Source organism: Aspergillus mulundensis, assembly GCF_003369625.1.
Source record: "Aspergillus mulundensis strain DSM 5745 chromosome Unknown scaffold_7, whole genome shotgun sequence".
Taxonomy (NCBI): domain Eukaryota; kingdom Fungi; phylum Ascomycota; class Eurotiomycetes; order Eurotiales; family Aspergillaceae; genus Aspergillus; species Aspergillus mulundensis.
Genome location: NW_020797895.1, coordinates 69,713 through 91,476, shown reverse-complemented (window position 1 = coordinate 91,476; position 21,764 = coordinate 69,713). Strand labels below are relative to the sequence as shown.

The window sequence follows — 21,764 nt, the reverse complement described above, 5'->3', positions numbered from 1 at the left end:
TGCCAGCGCTAGACCGACGCACGTGGGAGGGACAATGGTGAGCACAGTCAGGACAAGGAATCCTCCTCCTTGTCATTTCATGCCATTGTATCAGACAATAGCATGAAGTTATGAACATGGCTGGTCTATAATTCAACCATTCTGCTCGTCAGACCTTCAACTTGACTGAGCCATCGATCATGTCTCTGTCATGGACTTCTTCTGGCTGAACCTCGACCTGTTTATATAGAGAGAAAGAGAGACCATCTATGGCCGTCCTCCACCAGTATGACTACATCTTCGCGGTCACGACGATCTTCGCCTTCCTCGATGCGTGGAACATAGGTATCGCCCTCCTCCGTACTCTATCCAGCCAGCCAAAATACCCTAACTGACAGCCAGGCGCCAACGATGTCGCCAACTCCTTCGCCTCGTCCGTCTCCTCACGCTCCCTATCCCTCAAACAGGCGCTCCTGATCGCCGCCTGCATGGAGCTGGCCGGGTCCATCAGCGTGGGCTCGCGCGTCGCCGAGACCGTCCGCGAGCGCATCATCGACCCGCACCTGTACGACGCCGAGCCCGCCGTCCTCATGCTCGCCATGATGTGCGCCATCATCGGGTCCTCCATCTTCCTGACCGTCGCGACGCGCTGCGGCCTGCCCGTCAGCACAACGCATTCCATCATCGGCGGCCTCGTCGGGGCGGGGACGGCCTCGGTCGGAATCAGGAATATCCACTGGGGCTGGCATGGCGTTGCGCAGGTCTTTGCGGCGTGGGGGGTCGCGCCGGGGATTGCGGGGGCGCTGGGGGCGATTATGTTCCTGGTCACGAAGCATTTCGTTCTTTCGAGCAGATACGCCGTGCATCGCGCTCTCTTCTCCATTCCGATCTACACCTTCGTTGCGGTCGGGGGGTTGACCATGCTCGTTGTCTGGAAGGGGATCCAGCTTGACGTCGAGCTGAGCGGGATGCAGGTCGCCGTCTCGGTGATCACGGTCGCAACGGGCGTTACACTCCTGCAGATCCTCTTCCTCCTCCCGTACCTCTGGCGCCGCGTCATGAACGAAGACTGGCAGTTGAAATGGCACGATGCCTGGCGCGGCCCGTTCCTCCTCTCGCGCCCTCTCCCCAGCCCACCTCCCCCGGGCCGCAGCAGCCTCAACATAAAAGACTACTACCGCGGCCACCTGACGCAGGAAGAACTCAAGTGCCTCCGCGCGTCGGAGAGTCTCCTGCAATCCATCCAGTCCGCGGGCTACAATGACCCCGAGCGCCTCGAAGGTACGCGCACACCGCCAGTCGAAGGCGTCCCGCCGCGCCCGGTCGGACCCTGGACCAGCTGGGCGGTGATATGGTGGAGCATCCAGCGCGTGCTGTGCCACGGGCTCGAACAGGACGTCATCCAGGCGCAGAAGCGGCAGACCGTCTTGAGCTGGGATATTCAAGACATGCACGCGCGGGCGGCGCGGTACGATAACCGCGCCGAGTACATGTACAGCTCGCTGCAGATCCTCACGGCGGCAACGGCGTCGTTCGTGCACGGGGCCAACGACGTCGCGAATGCGATCGCCCCGTTTGCGACGGCGTATCTTGTCTGGCGGAGTGGGGAGATTGAGAAGGAGGTGCCGGTGCCGACGTGGGTGCTGTAAGTCAGGCAGAACATGAATCATGGATGTATAGCTGACGAGGTAGGGCATTCGGCGGAGGTGCCATCGTGCTTGGGCTGTTGACGTACGGGTACCATCTCATGCGCAACCTGGGGAACCGGCTGACGCTGATGTCGCCGTCGCGCGGGTTCTGCATGGAGCTGAGCAGCGCCATGACGATCTTGATGGCGACGAGGCTGAGACTGCCGGTGTCGACGGTACGCTTCCCCTCTACCATATCGCACCGCTAACAGGCGCAGACACAGTGTATAGCCGGAGCGTCGATCGGCGTCGGACTGGCCAACGGCGACTGGCGGTGCATCAACCTGCGGCTGGTGGCGTGGATCTACTTTGGATGGATCATCACGGTCCCGGTGACGGCGTTGCTGGCGGGCTTGCTGATGGGCTTGATCTTGAATGCGCCGCGGTGGCCTCCAGCTGGGCCCTGACTGGCTGTATCACGGGCCAACGCTGGCTTTCCTGAATGACCAATGAGCAAGAAGTTTGGATATGACGTATGATGCCATGGTATATACCCTCCATACCGTAGGGCATCCCCCAACATCTCCTGTATCCGTATCCTTTACTCCTGCAACACCAACACCATCACCATGTCCTCCGTCACCGGCAGCTGTCTCTGCGCCAGAACCCGCTACCAGACCACGGGGCCTCTCTACGGGCTGTCCTTCTGCTACTGCGCCACCTGCCAGCTCTTCCACGGCGCCCCCTTTGCCCCATTCACCAACGTCAAGCGAGAGCACTTCGAATGGATCCAATCCGACGAACTTGTCGAACTGCGTTTTTCCACCTTCGCGACGCGAACATTCTGCCGCTCGTGCCATGCTCCGATCTCGATGGTGTATGATAGGAATCCGGATGAGGTTGGGCTTGTTGCGGTGACTGTGGAGGGAACAGTCCCGAAGCTCGACAGCCATATTTTTGTCAAACGCAAGCCGGCGTGGTATACGATCGGGGACGATGCACCGCAGGAGATGGGGTTCCCGGACTCGATGAAGGCGTATGTTGATATTGCTTGATTGTTGTTGCCTGCAGCCTTGTGGGTCGCTGTGACATCATGGCCTGTAACCCTTATATACCTCTTCCTGTCCAATTTCACTACAATTATACAATTAGAACAGGTAGAAAAGTCACAATGGACGCCCCCTCACACCCTCTCTCCCGGGCTATCTACAACTTCACCTCCTCATGGTTCCTCATCCCCCAAGGCACCAGCATCCTCGCCGTGATCCTGCACCAGCTGCACTACCAATTCAGCGCCCTGCCCACCCTCGCCAAAATCGTCTGGATCTACGCCATCGTACTGCTATCCCTTTTCCTCGCCATCTACATCACCCGCATAGTCCTCTACCGCCGCCACGTCACGCACGAAATCCGCCACAACGTCGTCGAGGCCTCCTGCCTCGCCAGCGCCCCGATCGCTTTCACCTGCATCATCCAGATGATAACCCTGCAGTACAAAGGACACCCCGGCGCCGAACTAACAGCCTACGTTCTCTGGTGGATCTCTACCTTCCTGTCAATATGCACCGTCATCGGCGTCCCGTATAGTCAGCTGAAAATGCAGCCTTCCGGAATCGAACACATGCCGCCCTCTTTTCTATTGCCCGTAATCTCGATCCTCACGTCCGCGGCTGGCGGCGGCGTGATCAGCTCAAACAGCACGTTCAGCGCCCGTCTCAAGATCCCCGCTATCATTGTGTCTTACATGGAACTCGGCGCCGGAATCGGGTTGGCAACCTGCATCGACGCCTGCATCGTCTACCACCACTTCGACAGAAAGTACCCCCGCTACAGCGAAGCATACCAGGACATGGTATTGTGCGGACCGTTCGGACAAGCAAGTTTCGCGCTGCAGATCCTCGGCAGCGCAGTGAGCAGCAGCTTTGGATCGTATGAGCGCGGTACGCTGTTGACGGAAGCCGCGGCGGGCCCGATCGCCGCCGTGAGCGAGTTTGCGGGTGTGTTGGCGTGGGGGTTCGGGACGTTCTGGTGGATATTGGCCATTCTGAGTATTGTGTATACGCTCAAGGTGCAGAGTGGCGGGTTTCGCAACGTGGCGTTTTCGCTGAGTGCGTGGAGTTTGATTTTCCCGTGGGTGCGTTCGTACCATACCCTGCTTTATTATGGGATTTCGAGGTCAATGGCTAATACGTGCAGGGCGTGTACAACAATGCCGCGGTGCAGCTGGGCAAGCTGATGGATGCGCCGGCGTTCGATGTCTGGTCGACGGTTTTGCTGCTGATGCTTCTTGTGCTGTGGGTGCTGCTGAATGGCCTTACGATCAAGGGGATTGTTACGGGGAAGCTCTTTGGGTTGGAGAGGGGGTGGAGGGTTCCGAAGAGCGAGGGTCAGACTGTTTAGTCTGTGTATATACCTGCATTTGCCTATGGAGGACATAATCGCATGCTTCATGTCATGGACGGTTGCCTTGGATAGACCCGTGACGTTGTAGCAAGCATATGCAACGATAATCACCAGTAGGGCACTACGCTATTAGAAACAAACCCGCGCAGCCTGCGACTGAGGCCTAAGCACCACAAGCATCCTCGAGCCCTTGGTCCGTGCAGAGGCACAATGAACGTGCATGACCGAACCAACCCGGCATTGGACGGCTTCCAAAGCCGACGAGAACCCGCGAGTCATGCGGTGCTGGACATCTGATGCCGTTCTCGCCAAGCACGAGCCAGACAGGGGCCCTACCTCTTGGTTTCTACAGAGACCCGGGGGTCAGGGCACATTCATCACATTCCCATACTCCGTAGGTGGAGAAGCCAATCAGGGTCCTTGGATCGGTCGGGTCAGCATGAGTATATGCGGACGCCGGACTGTACGGAGTAAGTGCAGATCAGCTCATAGAAGCCGTCTCATGACAATGCCATACTGTGCCCTGTCGCCTACGTTAACCTTGGAATGGGGACTAAGGCAGGGATTCCCCGTCAGCGGCAAGATCGATCTGCTCATCGGTGGCCAGATTAGGTTTACGAAGTCCTAATCCGATACTGTCGGGCAATAATGGCGTCCGGTGGCGTGCGAGCCACTCGGAGGGATGGCTGGATGCGGAACTCCCAGAAACTTCAATGTTGGCATGTACCCCAGACGAACCAATCGATCGCAGCATGCCCGTGGGAAAGTTGGCGGACTGCGGCTTACGCACTGCGGTCACGGGCTATTGAACTGTATGGTAAGCACTGCAATGACTGACCATTGAAAAAAGAAAGAGGGCAGGGATGGTTCCCCGGCTCACAGTCACACTCGAGGTCGCTTGTCAAGTTGGCCGGCTGAGGCGTCCCGGTCTCTGCCCCGGCATTTCCGCCATGGTATATAGTCGTCGTCCTCTCCTCGAGGCCTGGCTGTTAGAGATCAGCATCTTTGCTTTTGTCTAGCATGTCCCAATGGAACCGTCAACCTCAACCTCAACAGAAGCCCTCGTCGTCGGCGCCAGCTGGGCCGGCCTCTGGACCCTGCACCTGCTCAAGCGCCGCGGCCTGAACGCCCTCCTCGTCGACGCCTGCGACGACGTCGGCGGAACGTGGTGCTACACGCGGTACCCGGGCTGCCGCGTCGACACCGAGATCCCCCTGTACGAGTTCAGCGAGCCGGATCTGTGGCGCAACTGGACGTGGTCGCAGCGGTTTCCGGCGCGCGGGGAGATCCAGGCGTATGTGTCGTGGGTGGTTGATCGGCTGCAACTGAGGGGTGATATTGTGCTGAGGACGAGGGTGGTGCGGGCGGAGTGGGATGAGGGTCGGAGTGTCTGGGCTGTGGTCTTGTCGAATGGTCGGACCTATCGGACGAGGTACCTTGTTCTTTGTACGGGGTATACGACCGTGCCGTATATACCGGACTTTAGGGGTGTCGGGATATTCAAGAACAGCGTGCATACCTCCGGATGGCGCGATGGCATTGAGTGGAAGGGCAAGCGCGTTGGGGTGATCGGGAGTGCGGCGAGTGGGCTGCAGATCATCGAGACGCTTGGTCCGCAGGTGCAGCATCTGTCTGTCTTCCAGAAGACGCCGAACTTTGCGACCCCAATGCGGCAGAAGGAGTACTCGTCCGCGCAGATGGACGATATGAAGCGTCGATTCTATCCGGAGAAGCTCGGCCAGCGCAACGCCATGACCGGCTTCTATGCGTGCAAGAACCGCGCCACGTTCGATGACGGTCCGGAGGAGAGGGAGCGGTTTTATCAGTCGCTGTGGAATCAAGGAGGCCTTGCGTTCTGGTTTGGCAATTACTCGGACCTGCTGACCTCGCGCGCTGCCAACCGGGAGGCATACAACTTTTGGCGGAGGACCGTCCACCGTCGAGTACGGGATAAGGCGATCGCTGAGAAGCTTGCTCCAGCAAAGCCGCCGCATGCATTCGGTACTAAAAGACCGTCGTTGGAGACTTCCTACTTTGAGACATTCAACCTGCCGAACGTGGAGCTGGTGGATGTCAACGAGGATCCGATCGTGGAGATCACAGCCGAGGGCGTCAAGACCACCTCCAAGTTGCACGGCCTCGACCTCCTGGTCTACGCGACCGGCTTCGATGCACTGACGGGCAGTGCCCTGGCGATCGACATCCTCGGCGTCAACGGGACGCGACTCGGATCGAAATGGGATACGCGGGTTGACGGCAACGGGGTCTCAACGGCGCTCGGTATGATGACCGCGGGCTTTCCTAACTTGTTCTTCCCCATGGGCCCTCAAGCGCCGACGGCATTGGGGTTGAGTCCACAACTGGCCGAGATCCAGGGCGAGTGGATCGTCAACTGCATCGATTATGTCAACAGACAAGGCCTCGAGCGGGTCGAGGCCACGATGGAAGGCGAGGCGCAGTGGAAGCACGAGGTCACGGCGGCGGCGGAGCGCACGCTCTTTGGCGAGACGGACTCGTGGTACATGGGCGTCAACATCCCTAATCGCAGGAAGCAGCCGCTCTGCTACTTTGGTGGGATTGGGAGGTATGTCGAGTGGATTCGGCGGGCGGCGAGTTCGGGGTATCAGGGCTTTGTGCTGTCGTAGTGTTGAGTGAATGATGCTGCGTATAGCGACATTGTTGAATACAATATCTTTCGTTCATAGCCGTTCGTTGATAGTATCTTTTCGTTCATAGCCGGTTGTCTCTTGCGGTATCTTGGTGGGAGTGGCCGAGTGGGCGGTCACAGGGGCCTTGTTTACAGGGCCGTGGGTTCGAATCCCACTCCTACCAAACTCCCACGTCGAAATTTGGCCTCCCTATACAAGGCCTTGATATCCGAGCTCCCCGGAGCCACGACCTCCAGCCCCCCCCCCGGGCTATTACTACCTGCGCCTTCTTACCCGCCCTAAGCCCTAAGAAGGCCTCGAACCACTAATCTTTCTTGGTTAGGAAGATATAACCTCCGCGCCTTATTATAAGGCCTTAAAATCCGCGTTCCCCCTGAGCCTTAATAAAAAAAAACAGTGTAAACAGCCACACGTTGGGATGGTTGCATATAACAGCTCACGAGAATTCGCGAGTGGCTATCTAGGCAATGAATATTGTTAAGGGAACTTAGAATTAGGGGAACTTTGGCCTGTATCTATATTTATCCTAGCGTTAGCCCGCCTCCATACCCCAAGGAAGGTTGGGAAAGGGTGTCAAACCAGCCTTAGTACCCCCGAGGCGTTACTCGTCACTTCGCTGAGCCCGACCGCCTAGGTGGCGGTCGGTCAGCCCCACCCATATGAAAATATTATCTTAATGAAAATTGATTAAACATGAAGCTATTCAGAACTCATTTTCTTAGCCAAAATAGTAGATATTATAAAATAAAATAGATGAGGCTGATTCTTAGGTATACGCGGATCGGCCATACTAATATTAAATTAGTAATATAAAAACTGCGCGAGAAAACGCGTGTTAAACAGGCTGCCTTAATAATTAGCACCATGATAGTAAAACCTTTAAATAATAATATTTTAATAAAATAAAGCCATACAGAGTTCTTGATAGGCTTATTTTAATCCCTAATAAACAGTGCTTTATTTGGTATATTATTAGCCTCCTCCTCCGTTATCTTCCCAATATTTTTGGCTAGTTTTATTCGCTTAGCAGCGTGCGCTTTAAATAGCTTATTAATCTGCTTTCTTTTTTTTTTCTTAACATGCTCCTTCGCATTTTTAACATATAGGAGGTCTGTTATCTTGTTAAATTACTTTTTGGACCTAGGATTATAGCGCTTCTTTAACCTTTTAATAAGTTTCTGGTTTAGTTTCCTCTTTGTTATGGCTAGGCTTTTAAACTAATAAATAACCCCTTAAATAAGGCGCTGGAGTATAGGAGACTTTAGGAGTTTAGGATGCTTTTACTTAATTAATTTAATATTACGGCGCGTTAATTAAACAGTTCTTAGTATTATAGGAAGAGGTGTAGTTTGCTGGGCTGTAAGAGACCTTAAAGCCTTAAGATTAGCCATGCTTTTAATAACACGCTTACTATCCAATATTTATAAAGGCCTTTTTAAAGTTTCTAAAGCGCCTATCTTTTCCAAAACTATATTAAAATTAAATAGCCAAAGGCCAGTTTTATTCCAGCCCTTTTTTATAACCCTTGTAGTCAACGCCTTTATTTAAATTAACTTAATATTATTAAGGAAATGGACCTTGTTATAGTTCTAGCCGTTAAGATAGCTTAGCTTGTTAACATGCTTTTTATAAACCTTTTTAAGCTGCTGAAAAGGGACTAAGTTAAGTGGTTGGAGAAGGTAAGTTAGGTAAGATGGCAAAAAAAGTAATAGAACTTTCTCCTTAGCTACCAGCGCAGCCAATTTGTAAGAGATATGGCTTATATATTAATTAAAGATAAGAAGCTGATATGCTTCTCTTCGGTGTTCTTTAGTTTTTTTATAAAAATGCCTAAACTATTTGTAGTTAAGCTCACGGCTTGTATAGCCAGTTTTACTCTTCTTGATTATGTAGTCATTAGGGAAATTAGTTAGAGAGATCCAGTCCTTTAAGAACACCTGCCCAGGCAAGATTAGGAGCGGAGGAAGGAGTTGGCCAGCCATAGATACACACTCGACTGCTGTAACAAGCTTCCGCTGAGATCTTGAATCTATAGAGGGAACATGATCGGGATAACGCGTGAATATAGTATCCAAAGTTCTCCCCTGGCCTATTCTGAAGCCCGTCTTATCCATATTCCAGATATCTTTATTCTGAATCCCATGGGCTTCGACAACATTGCGGAACTTGCCAAACCAGTGTAGGATGATCCCAGCATTCTCCTTTTCACCCCTTTTTTGTTCCTTCGACACCCGCTTCTTCTTGAAGAACTCCGGATGCTTCTTCATAAAGCGCCCGGCCCAGTTCTTGCCAACTGTAGGTGGTTGAGAGTTGTTTGAATCGCTGGGGTCGAAGCCGATCTGGAGGATCTCGTTCGCAACGCCTTCGATCATCTGGGGGGTCATCGGAGCGCCTAGGTCATCCCATTTCTCGATGAAATCCAATAAGACCTTTTCCTGCGCGTCGTCCATTCGTCTCCCGGCACCCCGGCGTTCGGATTGAGGCCCTATGTCGAAAACGCGTCTTCGTAGGCGTTGGTAATCGACATTCCATATTTTCGCGATTTCGGACAGCAAGACGTTCGGATTATCCGCTTTTTTTTGCATATATTCAGCGAGGGCGTTCTTAATAGCAGATTCATCTTTAGAACGAAGCTCCATCTTAAAAATTGGTGGAGTTGTGGCAATTTGAAGTTAATGGGTTGAACCAAAATCTACGATTTTCATTGAGATGATATTTTCATATGGGTGGGGCTGACCGACCGCCACCTAGGCGGTCGGGCTCAGCGAAGTGACGAGTAAATATCACTACTACTACTACTACTTCTTGCGGTATCTTTCCCTCGGCGAAAAAGCAGTCCAGTATCTGTAAGCGAGGCGGACTCGTTCCAGTGGCGCACTCTACTGCATCCCAAATGTTGTCCAGCAGCAGTAGTTGGTTGATCAAACGACAAACAGGCGTGCATGAACAGCTCAAGAACAAGCCGCATGAAGGAACCGATTATCGAGGCCATCTCGAACTCGAGGAGATGACCTCTTTCCAAGACTGAGGCGAAGTGTCTCTGCAGTTAGCCTTGGAGATAGAAGGAAGCAGAGGATATTAACGATATTGGATGAATATAATCAGCCTTCCCTTGCCACCGCACAATCTCAGCCCTGAGCCCAACGAGGCCCATCCAGGCCCTGGCAGGCTGCCAGACCCTGTTCCAATACCCTGTTCATTACGAACTGGCCAATCAGGCTGCTTAGATGATGGAGCAAGCGGCCCCAGTCCGCTCGTCCCGACAAATCCAGATTCAGGGGTCCAGACTCAACAGCACAGTGACAGAAGTTAGAACCGTTTGACAATACAGAGTCGAGGCAATCAATGCCAGAGCTCAATGCTCGTCCTTGCATCTGCTCTGCACTTTCCCAGTCCCAACGCTCAGGGGCACCGCTGCTCTACTCCGTCCTCCGTATCTGTCTGCACTCTGCACCCTGCTACCCGCTTGGCACGCCAATCCTGCCCCTTTCCAACGGCGTTATTCCCCTTTCAAACGGCGTTATGCCCCTTTCGATCCGCATAGATTAAACCGGCCGTGCTGGCCCAATCAGCCGAGGCGCCTGCAGCCGCCTGTCACTGCGCTGAGGCCCAGGGCCCTTGGTAATGGGGGCCAAAGGTGAGGAACTGCCTGGACCCTGCCGTCTTAAAGGCGACATGTCGCTCGCGCGTGCTTCCCACTGTTTGCGCCCGAAACCCCTGTCTCGCTACCGTTAGTTGAGGCCTCATCTTGCCTACGATACCGCATCACCGTCGACTCGAGATGAGCACCGTCCCCGTCCAGAACAGCAACAGCAACGTCAGTCAAGACGGCAACTGCGGCGCCAACTCCGACTCCAGCGCGACCTGTCTCGGCTCGACCTTTGGCGACTGCTGCTCCGAGAAGGGCTACTGCGGCTCCACGGACGCCTACTGCGCCGTCGGCTGTCAGCTCTCGTTTGGCGAGTGCAACGATGCCAGCGAGCAGACCGTTAGCAACACCGGGTCGTGCGGCGCGACGCTCACCAGTAATGTTACTTGTCTTGGGAGTACTTGGGGCGATTGTTGCTCGGAGAAGGGGTACTGTGGTGGGAATGCGAGTTATTGTGGGACGGGGTGCCAGGCGATGTTTGGGAGTTGTGGGCTTGATGCGACGACGACGGCGGCGACGGTGACATCGACTTCGACTTCGAGTTCGACTTCTTCTTCCGCTTCGAGTTCGAGTTCGAGTACGTCCGCGACGTCGAGTCCGGCTTCTAGTGCGACACCAACCAGCGATCCAGAGGGTAGCGGTGGTGATGGTGGTCTGAGCAAGGGAGCGATTGCAGGAATCAGCGTCGGGTCTGCGGTCGGTGGGCTGGCGATCATCGCGCTGCTGGTTTGGCTGCTGTTCTTCAGGAGGAAGAAGGCGTCTGGGTCGGACGACACGGCGGACCTGGTCAAGCAGCCGGTGCCGGTGTACGGCGAGATGCCGGGACAGGGCATGCACGAGATGGACGGAGGGAGGAAGCCCACGTACGAGATGGAGGCCAGGGCGCCCAATCGAGCGCCGGTCGAGCTGCATGGTTGAGCTGGTCTTGATGTTCGGAGTCTGTGATTTAATGCTTAATATACCCATCTTGTTCGATGTCTTCTCGGTAAACAGCCCATTGCAATCTCTTCCCACAACCCTTCCACGCATCTGGAAACTCCGTCAAGGTCTCTCTGCCGCAGCTGTGCTCGTGCATCCACTGCAGACTCGTCGAGGCTCAGAGGCTAAAGCCGATGGTCGGCGACCAGCACCTTGCTAGCAAGGTCCAAACTCGATAGGCCGCTCCTAGCTCGATATCGCGGCTTGAATCAGTTCCAATGTAGATCGGTCCGTGACTGACACGGTCGGTCAGTCGAATTCCGAGTGGGTCGACAGCAAAAGTATCCATGGGTGGGATGGTTGATCGGAGGCTGCGGTATACCGACCAGAGCACTCGGTACGGTCGCATATTCGCAACGCACGGTTTGGTGGAGTGATATGGTGTTTGTTGGACCTCTGGCAGTGTGTGCTTGCTCTCGACGGACTTGTAGAATGTCTGCTGTTTTCTCTTCCAACCGTCACCAGTGGGGACTGGGTTCGTATAACAGGGTAGTGAAGGGCTCGTTCAAGATATATATTCCAACACTACGGAGACAAGTTCATTGTGAAGAGTCCTCCCGGTCGCTATAAACAGGAATCTTATCCAATCAATCAGTCCTTCGACTGCTACTCCATGCGTCTACATCGCCCTGCCAGCTTTGCTGCAGCTACTGGTTGATTCGTTGCCATTCTGTCCTGTTGTAGGCGAGCGTCAACACCACGACGCCATCGCCAAGTCCAACATTTCGGTCGCGATGATCTGTGCCCACTGCCCAAGTTTAAGATGCTACCTGTCACATCCTGGCAGACACGAGGCAAGCTTGGGCCCGAGGTTCGTGCAGTGCCTCGTGCCAGCGAGGTATCACATTCTATACACGACCCACTCATCATACATTAGATTGCGACGAGAGGCAGAACAAGAGTATCGATACTATCGTAGTTGGACTCTTGGAGACTACCTAATCTAAAGCGACCGAGGATATCGCAAGCAGGAGCCCCGATGGACTGCAATGCCCTATAACGGTCAATGGCAACGAGCCTCCAGACCATCCACCATCACGACTCCACGCGTCTACTCCGTGCTCCATGCAACTTACGGAGAGGAGACAAGGAACGTCACCATGACTCGCATTCTGCAGGCGCTGCGTTGCTTTTTCCGATTTCGATCGATCCTGCGATAAGTCTATCGCTGCCCCATCTGGACTGGAGACTGAGAGTGAGAGTCGAAACTGGAGACTGCAACGAGAGACAAACCTGGCCCGGCGGAAGCTTCATGCTCATGCGCTAGAGAGTGCTAGGGGGCACTATTAAGCGCTAGTTGTTGACTGTTTGTATGTGCGACGAGAGTGGAGGCTGGGTTTGACGTAAACCGTCGAGTGAGACTGCGCCTGGCCGGCTGCCCATGTGATTGTCACGGTGCGTCGCGTATGGAGATGGTGTTGCTGAGGTAGGAGTAGTTATCAAAGGGTAAGGACGCTTGTTGGAGCATCTGAAGCAGTTCGACGTGGTGAGACAGTGAGACAGCAAGGTCCTGACGATGTCGATGCGCACGAAAGGAAGCTGAGCGGCATCTAATCTGATCAGCACACAAGCTTGGGGTGCATGCGCTATCGAAGTTAGAGACGTGGAGATGCAGAGCAGAGTCAGGAGGGCTTCGTCAGTGACTAGTGCTGGCTTAGGGTTATGAGAGTGTGAGACAATGCAGGCAGTCGAGACAATTGGACCAGCAGGTCGTATCTGCAGTCTGCAGTCCATCAAACAGGCCTGCATGAGACAGCCTCCGGCCGATGATTTGTATTCCTGCGACAGCGGGACGGACAGAAGGATCGAGTGGAGGACAGGATAATGGCAGGATCAGCCTCCGATCAGGATCTTGCACGGTCAATCAGGATCAGGAACCGATCATTGTCGAGATTACCCCTGGAGATCGCAGCAGTGGGAACTCCAATTGTCCGCAAAACGTGTTTCCTGCAGCTTTATTCCGAGAATAGTGCCTCTGTGATTGGTGAATCTCCCGGTGGACTCAATAGCGCTGCCGATCTCGATATCGACCCTCACCACTCTAAGTGCCTACCCTACTCTGCTGTGCTTGCAGGCTGTGTCACTGTCACTGAAAATTGGGGCTGATCTTGCCAGCGCTGTGGTTCCCAGCGGACTTGCCAGCCCTCATAAGTCCGCCCTGCCCGGGTCCCTCTTCTGCCACCGGACTCGTTCTCTCCTTCGCTACCGACCAGAGCTCCCATCCTCGTTCGTTCTCCGACCCTTCCATACCTCTCTTCGCCAATACCAACTACATTCCCTCCTTCACCATGGGCTCCGAGCTCGGAATCACCCCCGACACGAAGCCCGCCGCCGTCTACAGCCCCGTCGCCATCTGGTGGGTGGTCTGGGGCTGCCTCTGGACCGCCGTCGTTGCGTCCGGCGTCGTCTTTCTCGTTCTCCGCCGCAACTCGCCCATCCTCCGCGTCCGAAGTCTCTGGCTCTCGCTTGGCGCCATCGGGTTCCTGCACATCTACTTCTGGTCCTGCCAGTTTGGCGTCATGATCGGCCCGCTCATGCCCGGGGATGCCCAGTACTGGATCATGGGCACCTGGTTGCCGTGTGGGCTCGCCCTCTTCCACGGCTCGAACAGCTACTTCCTGCATATCGCCAAGCTGCAGAAGAAGTACGCCAAGTACAGCTTCCTGACCGACTCCACGCCCGATGTCAAGCGCCGCCAGGCCGGCTTCCTCAACAGGTTCCGCCGGATGGAGTACACCACCCGCGTCGTCGTCCTCGTGGGCATCGCCATGTTTGTTCAGGTCCGTTCACATCGCCTCATGCTTGCCCTTTGCTGACCCTGGTAGATCCTCCTCACCGTCCTCATGTGGGTGATTTCGCGCAAGTTCCACCGCGGCTGGGGCGCCCCCGGCACCGAAGTCCACGGCCCCGAGATGGCGCAGAAGGCCGAGCAGGGCCGCGGCTGGGAGTGGTGGCCTGGTGTCTTCTGGCAGTTCTTCTGGTCCTGGGTCGTCGCCCCTCTGGTCCTGTGGAACTCCCGCCACATCCACGACACCCAGGGCTGGCGCTCCCAGACCATCGGCTGTGCCGTGTCGGGCCTGCATGCGACCCCCATGTGGCTCATCGCCCTGTACGTCCCGGCCATGGAGAAGGTCAATGCCGTTTGGATCCCGCCGCAGTGGTATGCCCTGTCGTCCCCGTCCGGAGAAGTCGTCTAATGCATGCCAGGATCTGCATCTCCATCGTCTTCCTCGAGATCTTCACCGTCCTCCTCCCCTGCTGGGAGGTCATGCGCCACCAGTCCCTGCACAAGGACACCCTCGAGGCCATCAAGCAGTGGGAGGCCCGCACCAAGGGCAACAACTCCGACAACAAGTCGCTCGGCTCGACCGCCACCATGGTCGACTCCATGATGTCCGGCTGGAAGTCCAACAGCGACTCGGTGCTCTCCGACAACTCCGCCCGCGAGAGCATCCTCAACATGAGCGCCCTCGAGTACGTCCTCGAGCGCAACCCCACGCCCCTGCAGCGCTTTTCCGCCCTTAACGACTTCTCCGGCGAGAACGTCGCCTTCCTCACCTCCATCACCGAGTGGAAGTCCCTCCTCCCCAAGGCCCTGCTGGAAGGCGACGAGGCGACCGACGACATCACCAAGGAGATGGTCCGCGAGGCCTTCAACCGCGCGCTCTACATCTACGCCGAGTTCATTTCCACCGCCCACGCCGAGTTCCCCGTCAACATTTCCTCTCAGGACCTCAAGAAGCTCGACCTCATCTTCGAAATGCCCGCTCGCATCCTCTACGGCGATGAAAAAGCCGAGGTCGACCCCGCCACCCCATTCAACCAGCCCGGCATGCCCTCGCCCACCTACTCCAACTTCTCCGAGTCCTCCGTCGCCGCCATCAAGAACCGCGCCCAGTACATGGGCGACATCCCCAAGGCTTTCACGGCCGGCGTGTTCGACGACGCAGAGAACAGCATCAAGTACCTCGTCCTCACCAACACGTGGCCCAAGTTCGTCAAGCGCCAGCGGCGCATCTCCACCGACTCGACCGAGACGTTACACGTCGAGGGCAACGCCGACTTCGTGTAGGCATACTATAACGAGGACCCAGCCTCTGCCCGCAGGGAGGCATGTGAAACGCATTGGATGATTGGACCGTCTGCTCTTCTTGTATATATTTCTCTCTCATTCTCACGTCCTAATAATACCCCTGAAGTTGGTTGCGCACATACCCTAATGTTCGTCCCGTGAGCTTGCTATCCTACAGTATGTTTGTATGCTATGTACAGCCTGATCCCATCTTAGGCAGGGCAGGCAGGTCAGTTCTACCTTCCTAGGTAGCCAATCAATGCGGATGGTCCTCGCTCGAATCAAAGTGCTCGCGCGCCCAGGGGCTCTTGTACCGAATCGCCTCGCCCTTGTAGAAGAACACGAACGGGATCGGGACCAGCAGGATCGCTATGAAGCCCAGCAGACTGCTCGCCCACTCGTACCCTAACCGCTCGTACATCTGCGTCGCGAATAAAGGGAATCCAGCGCCGACTACGTTCCGCACCAATATCACCCCTGCTAATGCGCTCGCTGAATACGTCTGGTACCCGTCCACCACGTAGTTCAGGATGCTCAGGATGACGATGTACAATCCCGCGCCGAAGAACGAGGACGCGATAATCGGCACGATCCAGTGTACAGAGCTGTAGCTCGTCCACCCGAACCAGAACAGGCTGATCGGTATAAGCACCGCCCCGCCGCGCGCCATCCACATGCGCGCCTCGGGGACGGATTTCCCGTTGTTTTCAGACACCCGGCGCAGGTAGTACCGTTCCTGCAGCGGCGAGAGAAGGAACGCCAGGATCGGCCCGATTGCCATCCCCAGAAAACACAGTCCCTGCTGGCCCACGTTGAACCCGTGCCCCGTCGGCCCGAAGACGAGCGGGAAGGCCTCGTTGAAGAGGTAGACCAGCCCGTACAGGAAGCCGTTGTACACGGCGGAGAAGGTGGTGATGGGCTCGGTGAAGAGGAAGACGAAGGGGCGGGAGAGGGTGAGGGCGAAGAGTTGGCGCAGGTTCTTGCGCTCTGATGCGTGGAGGTCGTGGGTTGTGTCGCATGAGCGCAGGCCCTCTTTCTCCATGGTCTTGCGGGCCCGCGCGGCTTTGCGCTGCAGGATAATGCTGTGTCGGGTTTCGGGGACGGTCACGGCCAGTAGGATCCAGAAGGCCCCCGTGATGATCATCAGGATCCAGAAGATCCAGCGGAAGCCCAGGTTCAGCCCGATATACCCGCTCATCACCAGCGCCATGGGCGGGCCGAAGGTGCTGCTGAGCCCGTACACGGCCATCGGCCCGCCGCTGTCGTTGCGCTCCCACAGATCGCTCACCGTGCCGCCGGTGTTGGTTAACGGTGCGCCTCCTGCTAAGCCCGCGATGAGCCGGCAGACGATCATGGTCCCGATGTTGGGGGCCAGTGCGAGTGGGAGCTGGAAGAGGCAGACCAGGAACCACGAGACCAGATACACGGGCTGGCGGCCGTAGTACTCGGACAGCGGCGCCAGGAGGACGGGCCCGACGGCGTATCCGAGCACGTACATGGACAGGCAGAGCGTGGTGACTTCGCTGGAGACGCCGAAGTGCTCGGCGATCTCGGGCGCCCCGGATGAGAAGGCGCCGGCGCACCAGGTCGTGACTATATTGAGCATGCTCACGAAGCAGGTGATGTACCACTTGCGCCAGAAGCCCCAGCACCGCGGGTTGTCGCGGTCGTTGGCTCCAAAGGTGATGCTCAAGGGGAGCGCTTCGCCTGGACGGCTGCGGGCGAGAGATAGGGCTTCCTCCTCCGACACCACGGTTGCCTCCTTGACGCTCTCACGGTCGGACATGATGGCTTTGGGAAGAGGAAGAGAGGGAAATGAGGAGAAAGAATTAATAAGAAAGGGAAAGGGTAAAAGCGTAAATGGGGGTTTCGTCATCTCCCCACAGTGGCAACCACAGACAAGCTTTTCCCCAGAAGCTTGTCTCCAATTATTCATCCCCATTACACATCTCTCTGTCTATAGTCTATTCCATTCGTCTAGTCATCCATTCTAATCTATTATCTACAGAAACATAGACTGCCCAACCTTCCACACCGTGGCCACGCCCACCCCCAACCACGCCGCCACCTGCAGAATCGTCATCGCCGAAGCCACCCACAGCACGGCCTCGGACTGCAGCACCTGTCCAATCTTAATCGTGGCAATCACGAACCCGGTGTTGGGGAAAACCATGCTCCAGTACGTCAGCGACATCGGACACCCGCCCTCGCCCCCAAACGCCCGGCACGGCGCCAACATGCTGCAGAGCGCAATGCACAGGCAGAAGAACGCAAGCAGCCAGAGGAATATTGCAACCAATGACGCGAGCGCGAGTGCAATCTGCCCGGTCGCGACGGCTACGTCCGAGGAAGAGGCGGAGGAAGAAATGAGGTAGCCTGCTGGGAACTTCTCCACCGCGGCACTGGCCATCCCGATCAGCGCCAGGCCCGTGAAGCTCCAGGGCCCCACGGCGATGAACATCTTCGGTCGGTCGTCGAGGTCCGGCAGGCCGTCTTTGTTGAGGCTGTAGAAGTACTCCGAGTAGACGAACGTGGACATGGTGAAGCCGAAGCCTTGTAACGTCAAGCCGCCGACGATGATGGGGATCGCGTGCTCGGCGGGCTGGTTCGATGCGATCACCGAGGCGATCGTGCCGCCCAGCATCGCGGGGAAGGAGGGCAGGACGCGCAGGATGGACATGGGCTGGTGGCTGGCCATGTGGCGGTGGTACAGGTACCAGTTGTGGAAGATGGCTTGGAGCAGCGAGACGGCGACGTAGATCCAGAAGACCACGCGCAGGGCGACGATGAGCCACCGTCCGCACGCTTCAGTGCCGTAGCTCGACGCCCCGAGGATGATCGTGGCCACGGTGAGCGGGCATGTCGCGATGAAGTGTGTCTCGTCGGGGTCGCGGAAGGATTCTTTCAGCGCGGAGGGCTGCGAGAGGAAGCGCACGGTCATGCAGAAGGTGATGAAGGACGTCAGGGCGAGGTTGAAGATGTAGACGATCTTGCCAATCGTCTCGAGGCCCGTGAACTGGTGCGGCGTGTTGTACAGCAGCACCGCGATGCCCCCGGTCGCCATCGAGATCGAGTACCATCCCCAGCTGGCTTTGCGGAGGTGGTCGCGGATGGACAGCTGCTTTTCCATTGTCGTGTCTGTAAACAAAGTATCAACAATCAAGTGGAAGACTGCGCAGGGCTGAGGTTTTGGTTGCTGGTGGGCCCACTATGACTCCATCATGATTTCATAGAACAGGAACAGGGAAGCTGGAATTGCTACACTGATTGATAAAGCATCAATCTAGATAGATCTGAACCAGAGTGCGAACAAAGTATTTGATTTCTTTGCATCTTCGATCAGCGAACTACTCCAACACTCCAACTGCCGAGCGACGCCAGGGCCACACAGCCCAGTCCAAATCTCGAAGGAATGCACTACGGAGCCGATCGGTAGATCAGGGCAGCAGCCAATGACTCGTGGAATCAGTCTGGCAGTGTTTGTCATGTCAGATCAGACTCAGATGGGGGATGGGTGTTTGTCACTCGGATGGTATTTGGAATCAGGGCCCGCTGATCGCCAGGGCTAGCATGCAGGGGGATCACCTTCAGCCTTTATCTCTGCTGCATTTCCGGCTGCACTTCTCTCGCACGTCTCACTGTCAAGATACTATGATCGATAACATGGCCACACTCCGAACCGCACGCGTGCTGCTGCAGTCCAGAGACTCGGTCAAATGGCGCCCCAAAGACGCATCAGCTTCAGTCTCCGAGCGGAACCTCGACGCCGTCGAGGCCTTCCACCTGGCCAATGGATTCCACAATGTGCGCAAAGGTCGACGGCGGCTGGACATTACGGTCGCTGTCAAGCTGCGAGTTGATCTAGGCCTCAATATCGACGTCAAGCAGGCCCGCGCTGCGTGGATTGCGCTACGACAGAGACACCCGGCTATTGCATCGACGATACGAGGGTCGAAAAGGGTCCATCGGAAGTTGGGACTGGATCATATCAACATTTGGCTGAATCAGACGTTTGTGACGATTGAGAGTCACGCAGAGGTCACGGCGGAGCTGCTGGATAGCCTGCCTGCGTCGGAGACCGCGGCAATGTACTTCTTATCCGACTCGAATACATTCGCACTGCGCGTACCGCATCATCTCATGGACACTTTGGGCACGGTGATGGTTCTAAACGACTTCCTACAAGAACTCAGCGAGATGGTCATGGGGAAATCAAACAGCGACGACTCACTCTGCACCGAAGAACTCGACGACCTAGCATGCAGTCTCAAAGAAGCCGCATCGCTCCCTTCAGCCTCAGTCTCCCAGCTCGGCCGGTTCTGGAACGTCCGGCGGCACTGGGCGCGGAGTTATCCCTCCGTCGGCGTCATGCCAGACCAGGAAAACCCTCAATCGGGCCTTGCGAGCTGGAGGGACCTCGAGTATTCGCCACTTCTGACTAGAGACTTCGTTACGAAAGCTGGCAAGCATAAGATGACGGTCGCGCATGTGGTCCACGCGGGCGTGGCCTTTGCGTCAAAGGAGTACGGGCCTTTTACGCTGACGAGGAACTACAATACCGTTCTTGTGCTTGACATGCGTCGACCGAAGGATCCATCGCCGAAGAATGCAATTTCCCCGCAGCATGCAATATGGCCCGTTACGATCGACGTCACCACCTTTTGGCGGACGGCAGAGCAGTTGAAAAAGGCATACCAAGACGCGGAGAGCGACCCCGACCTGCCGGCGCTGGTCGAGCCAGCCTTTGCAGAGATCTTCCAGGACCCGCCGTCGTGTCCGACGTTCTACAGCGCGCCGATCGTGGGGAGTTTCGGCAAGATCGATGATTATTTGGGCTCGTCGTATGGCGGGTTTACGGTCGAGGACTTTCATCTCTCGTCGGAATGTTCCGGTGAGGAGATTGTTGTTGCGGTGTGGTCGTACCAGGGCAAGTTGAGGATTAGGCTTATGTTTAATGAGGGCTATCACAGTGTGAAGAGTATGGAGCGGTATCTGAGTACGCTGGAGACGGTGCTTCGAGACGGTGTTGGGGTGTGGAGGTGTCGGGAGTATTGTATAGAATGATGTACATGATAATGAGACGGAGATGCAAGCATTTGGATCAAGGTTCACTAGATCGATCTCTCTTCCGATCCACGGTCCAGCCCGATTCTGCTCAGCGCTGTCGATCAATAGTGCGCCGTCTAGTTCAATAGTCCCAAGCCACGGACCATCTGGCCGGTTCTTCACGAGCCTGGCTACGGACGTACTCCGTATTGAGTCTATCACGAGCTGTCCGTTGCACAAATCAAGATAGTCTATACACCATGTTGGGTCCTTTGTACTGTTAACCTGACTCCCCAACCCCAACCCCAACCCCCGACACCTCCCTGCAAATCCCCAACAACTCCTCCTGCTTCTCGACCTTGCCAGCCCCAGGATGGGCAGACTCCTCGCCGCTCGTCGTGAAGAACGCACCGCTCTTCAGACTCGCCAGGGGCCCCTTTCCGACCGCCCACTCGGCCAGTGCTTTGGCCGGCTTGTCTGAGCCGCCGGGCGCCATGCTGCCTCCCATTTTGGTCCGTACCCAGCCGGGGTGCATACTGACGACCTGGATTTCATTCCCCCACCGTCGCGCGAATGCGTTTGCGAGCATCACGTCGTGCAGCTTGCTGTTTCCGTACGAGTGGGACTGTGTGGCGTTTTTCAAGCTCTCGTCGCCGCCGTAGTGGCTGTCCGAGCTCATGTAGAGAAGTCGGGACTTTGGCCGCTCCATCAAGCAGGTCAGGATGTACGGGGCTAAGGTGTTGACAGCAAAGACGGCTGAGATCTTGTCCTTGGTGATCTCCTGGCTGGAGGTTCCGCCGTAGCCGATGCCCGCGTTGTGGATGACCGTGTCGAATGGCGATAGCTTATTTGCCTCCTCTGCTAGTTTCTTCGTTTCCGCAATCGAACTCAAGTCGCCGACTAGGACTGTCTCTGCTTTTGGGACGGCTTTGTGTGCTGATGCGGCGCGGTCTGCATTCCGGGCGTGCAGGACGACCGAGTGGCCTTGCTCGGAGAGGAGTTTGGCGGCAGCTTGCCCAATGCCGTCGCTGGAGCCGGTGATGAAGATACGTGCCATGGTTGATGGTCCAGGATATGTGTTTGTTCTGGAAGTAAGATAAAAGCGTCGTCGTTGATATAACCCTCAGGGCCCTGATGTCATATGACGTCAACAGACAGGGGAGGGTTAGGGCTTCATCTCGGTCTTCTTTGCGATTGATAGGAGATTGTCGTTCAGTCATACGGCGACTCTGATCAACATAATCTTGTGGGGAGATCGGGGAGGAAACAAGTTTGCACCATGGAAAACGCGCTCGAGCGAATATATATCAGCCACTCCTGGAAGACATATAGATGATGGG

At 56.1% G+C, this 21,764-nt stretch overlaps 10 protein-coding genes across 10 annotated transcripts; 5 read left to right on the top strand and 5 right to left on the bottom strand.

Moving 5' to 3' along the window:
- Window positions 1-431: 431 nt before the first annotated feature.
- On the bottom strand, window positions 432-2,467 carry DSM5745_06919 (uncharacterized protein; the record flags this gene model as incomplete). Its single annotated transcript, XM_026748935.1, has 3 exons — window positions 432-1,622; window positions 1,715-2,074; window positions 2,171-2,467. 3 exons carry the CDS (start codon window positions 2,465-2,467, stop codon window positions 432-434), a joined length of 1,848 nt encoding a protein of 615 aa, XP_026602025.1.
- Window positions 2,468-2,778: 311 nt separating this feature from the next.
- DSM5745_06918 (putative malic acid transport protein) lies at window positions 2,779-4,007 on the top strand (the record flags this gene model as incomplete). The annotated part of the gene is made up of 2 exons (XM_026748934.1): window positions 2,779-3,741; window positions 3,804-4,007. 2 exons carry the CDS (start codon window positions 2,779-2,781, stop codon window positions 4,005-4,007), a joined length of 1,167 nt encoding a protein of 388 aa, XP_026602024.1.
- Window positions 4,008-5,038: 1,031 nt separating this feature from the next.
- DSM5745_06917 (flavin-containing monooxygenase) lies at window positions 5,039-6,669 on the top strand (the record flags this gene model as incomplete). The annotated part of the gene is made up of 2 exons (XM_026748933.1): window positions 5,039-6,594; window positions 6,663-6,669. The coding sequence occupies 2 exons, from the start codon at window positions 5,039-5,041 to the stop codon at window positions 6,667-6,669; spliced, it is 1,563 nt and encodes a 520-aa protein (XP_026602023.1).
- Window positions 6,670-8,514: 1,845 nt separating this feature from the next.
- DSM5745_06916 (DNA-binding domain-containing protein) lies at window positions 8,515-9,318 on the bottom strand (the record flags this gene model as incomplete). Its single annotated transcript, XM_026748932.1, has 1 exon — window positions 8,515-9,318. The coding sequence occupies one exon, from the start codon at window positions 9,316-9,318 to the stop codon at window positions 8,515-8,517; it is 804 nt and encodes a 267-aa protein (XP_026602022.1).
- Window positions 9,319-10,460: 1,142 nt separating this feature from the next.
- DSM5745_06915 (uncharacterized protein) lies at window positions 10,461-11,246 on the top strand (the record flags this gene model as incomplete). The annotated part of the gene is made up of 1 exon (XM_026748931.1): window positions 10,461-11,246. The coding sequence occupies one exon, from the start codon at window positions 10,461-10,463 to the stop codon at window positions 11,244-11,246; it is 786 nt and encodes a 261-aa protein (XP_026602021.1).
- A 2,348-nt stretch (window positions 11,247-13,594) lies between these two features.
- DSM5745_06914 (uncharacterized protein) lies at window positions 13,595-15,378 on the top strand (the record flags this gene model as incomplete). Its single annotated transcript, XM_026748930.1, has 3 exons — window positions 13,595-14,086; window positions 14,132-14,466; window positions 14,514-15,378. The coding sequence occupies 3 exons, from the start codon at window positions 13,595-13,597 to the stop codon at window positions 15,376-15,378; spliced, it is 1,692 nt and encodes a 563-aa protein (XP_026602020.1).
- Window positions 15,379-15,634: 256 nt separating this feature from the next.
- On the bottom strand, window positions 15,635-17,164 carry DSM5745_06913 (MFS transporter; the record flags this gene model as incomplete). Its single annotated transcript, XM_026748929.1, has 1 exon — window positions 15,635-17,164. The coding sequence occupies one exon, from the start codon at window positions 17,162-17,164 to the stop codon at window positions 15,635-15,637; it is 1,530 nt and encodes a 509-aa protein (XP_026602019.1).
- A 216-nt stretch (window positions 17,165-17,380) lies between these two features.
- On the bottom strand, window positions 17,381-18,508 carry DSM5745_06912 (tellurite-resistance/dicarboxylate transporter family protein; the record flags this gene model as incomplete). Its single annotated transcript, XM_026748928.1, has 1 exon — window positions 17,381-18,508. One exon carries the CDS (start codon window positions 18,506-18,508, stop codon window positions 17,381-17,383), a length of 1,128 nt encoding a protein of 375 aa, XP_026602018.1.
- Window positions 18,509-19,041: 533 nt separating this feature from the next.
- Window positions 19,042-20,442, top strand: DSM5745_06911 (uncharacterized protein; the record flags this gene model as incomplete). The annotated part of the gene is made up of 1 exon (XM_026748927.1): window positions 19,042-20,442. The coding sequence occupies one exon, from the start codon at window positions 19,042-19,044 to the stop codon at window positions 20,440-20,442; it is 1,401 nt and encodes a 466-aa protein (XP_026602017.1).
- Window positions 20,443-20,704: 262 nt separating this feature from the next.
- On the bottom strand, window positions 20,705-21,481 carry DSM5745_06910 (uncharacterized protein; the record flags this gene model as incomplete). Its single annotated transcript, XM_026748926.1, has 1 exon — window positions 20,705-21,481. One exon carries the CDS (start codon window positions 21,479-21,481, stop codon window positions 20,705-20,707), a length of 777 nt encoding a protein of 258 aa, XP_026602016.1.
- Window positions 21,482-21,764: the final 283 nt, after the last annotated feature.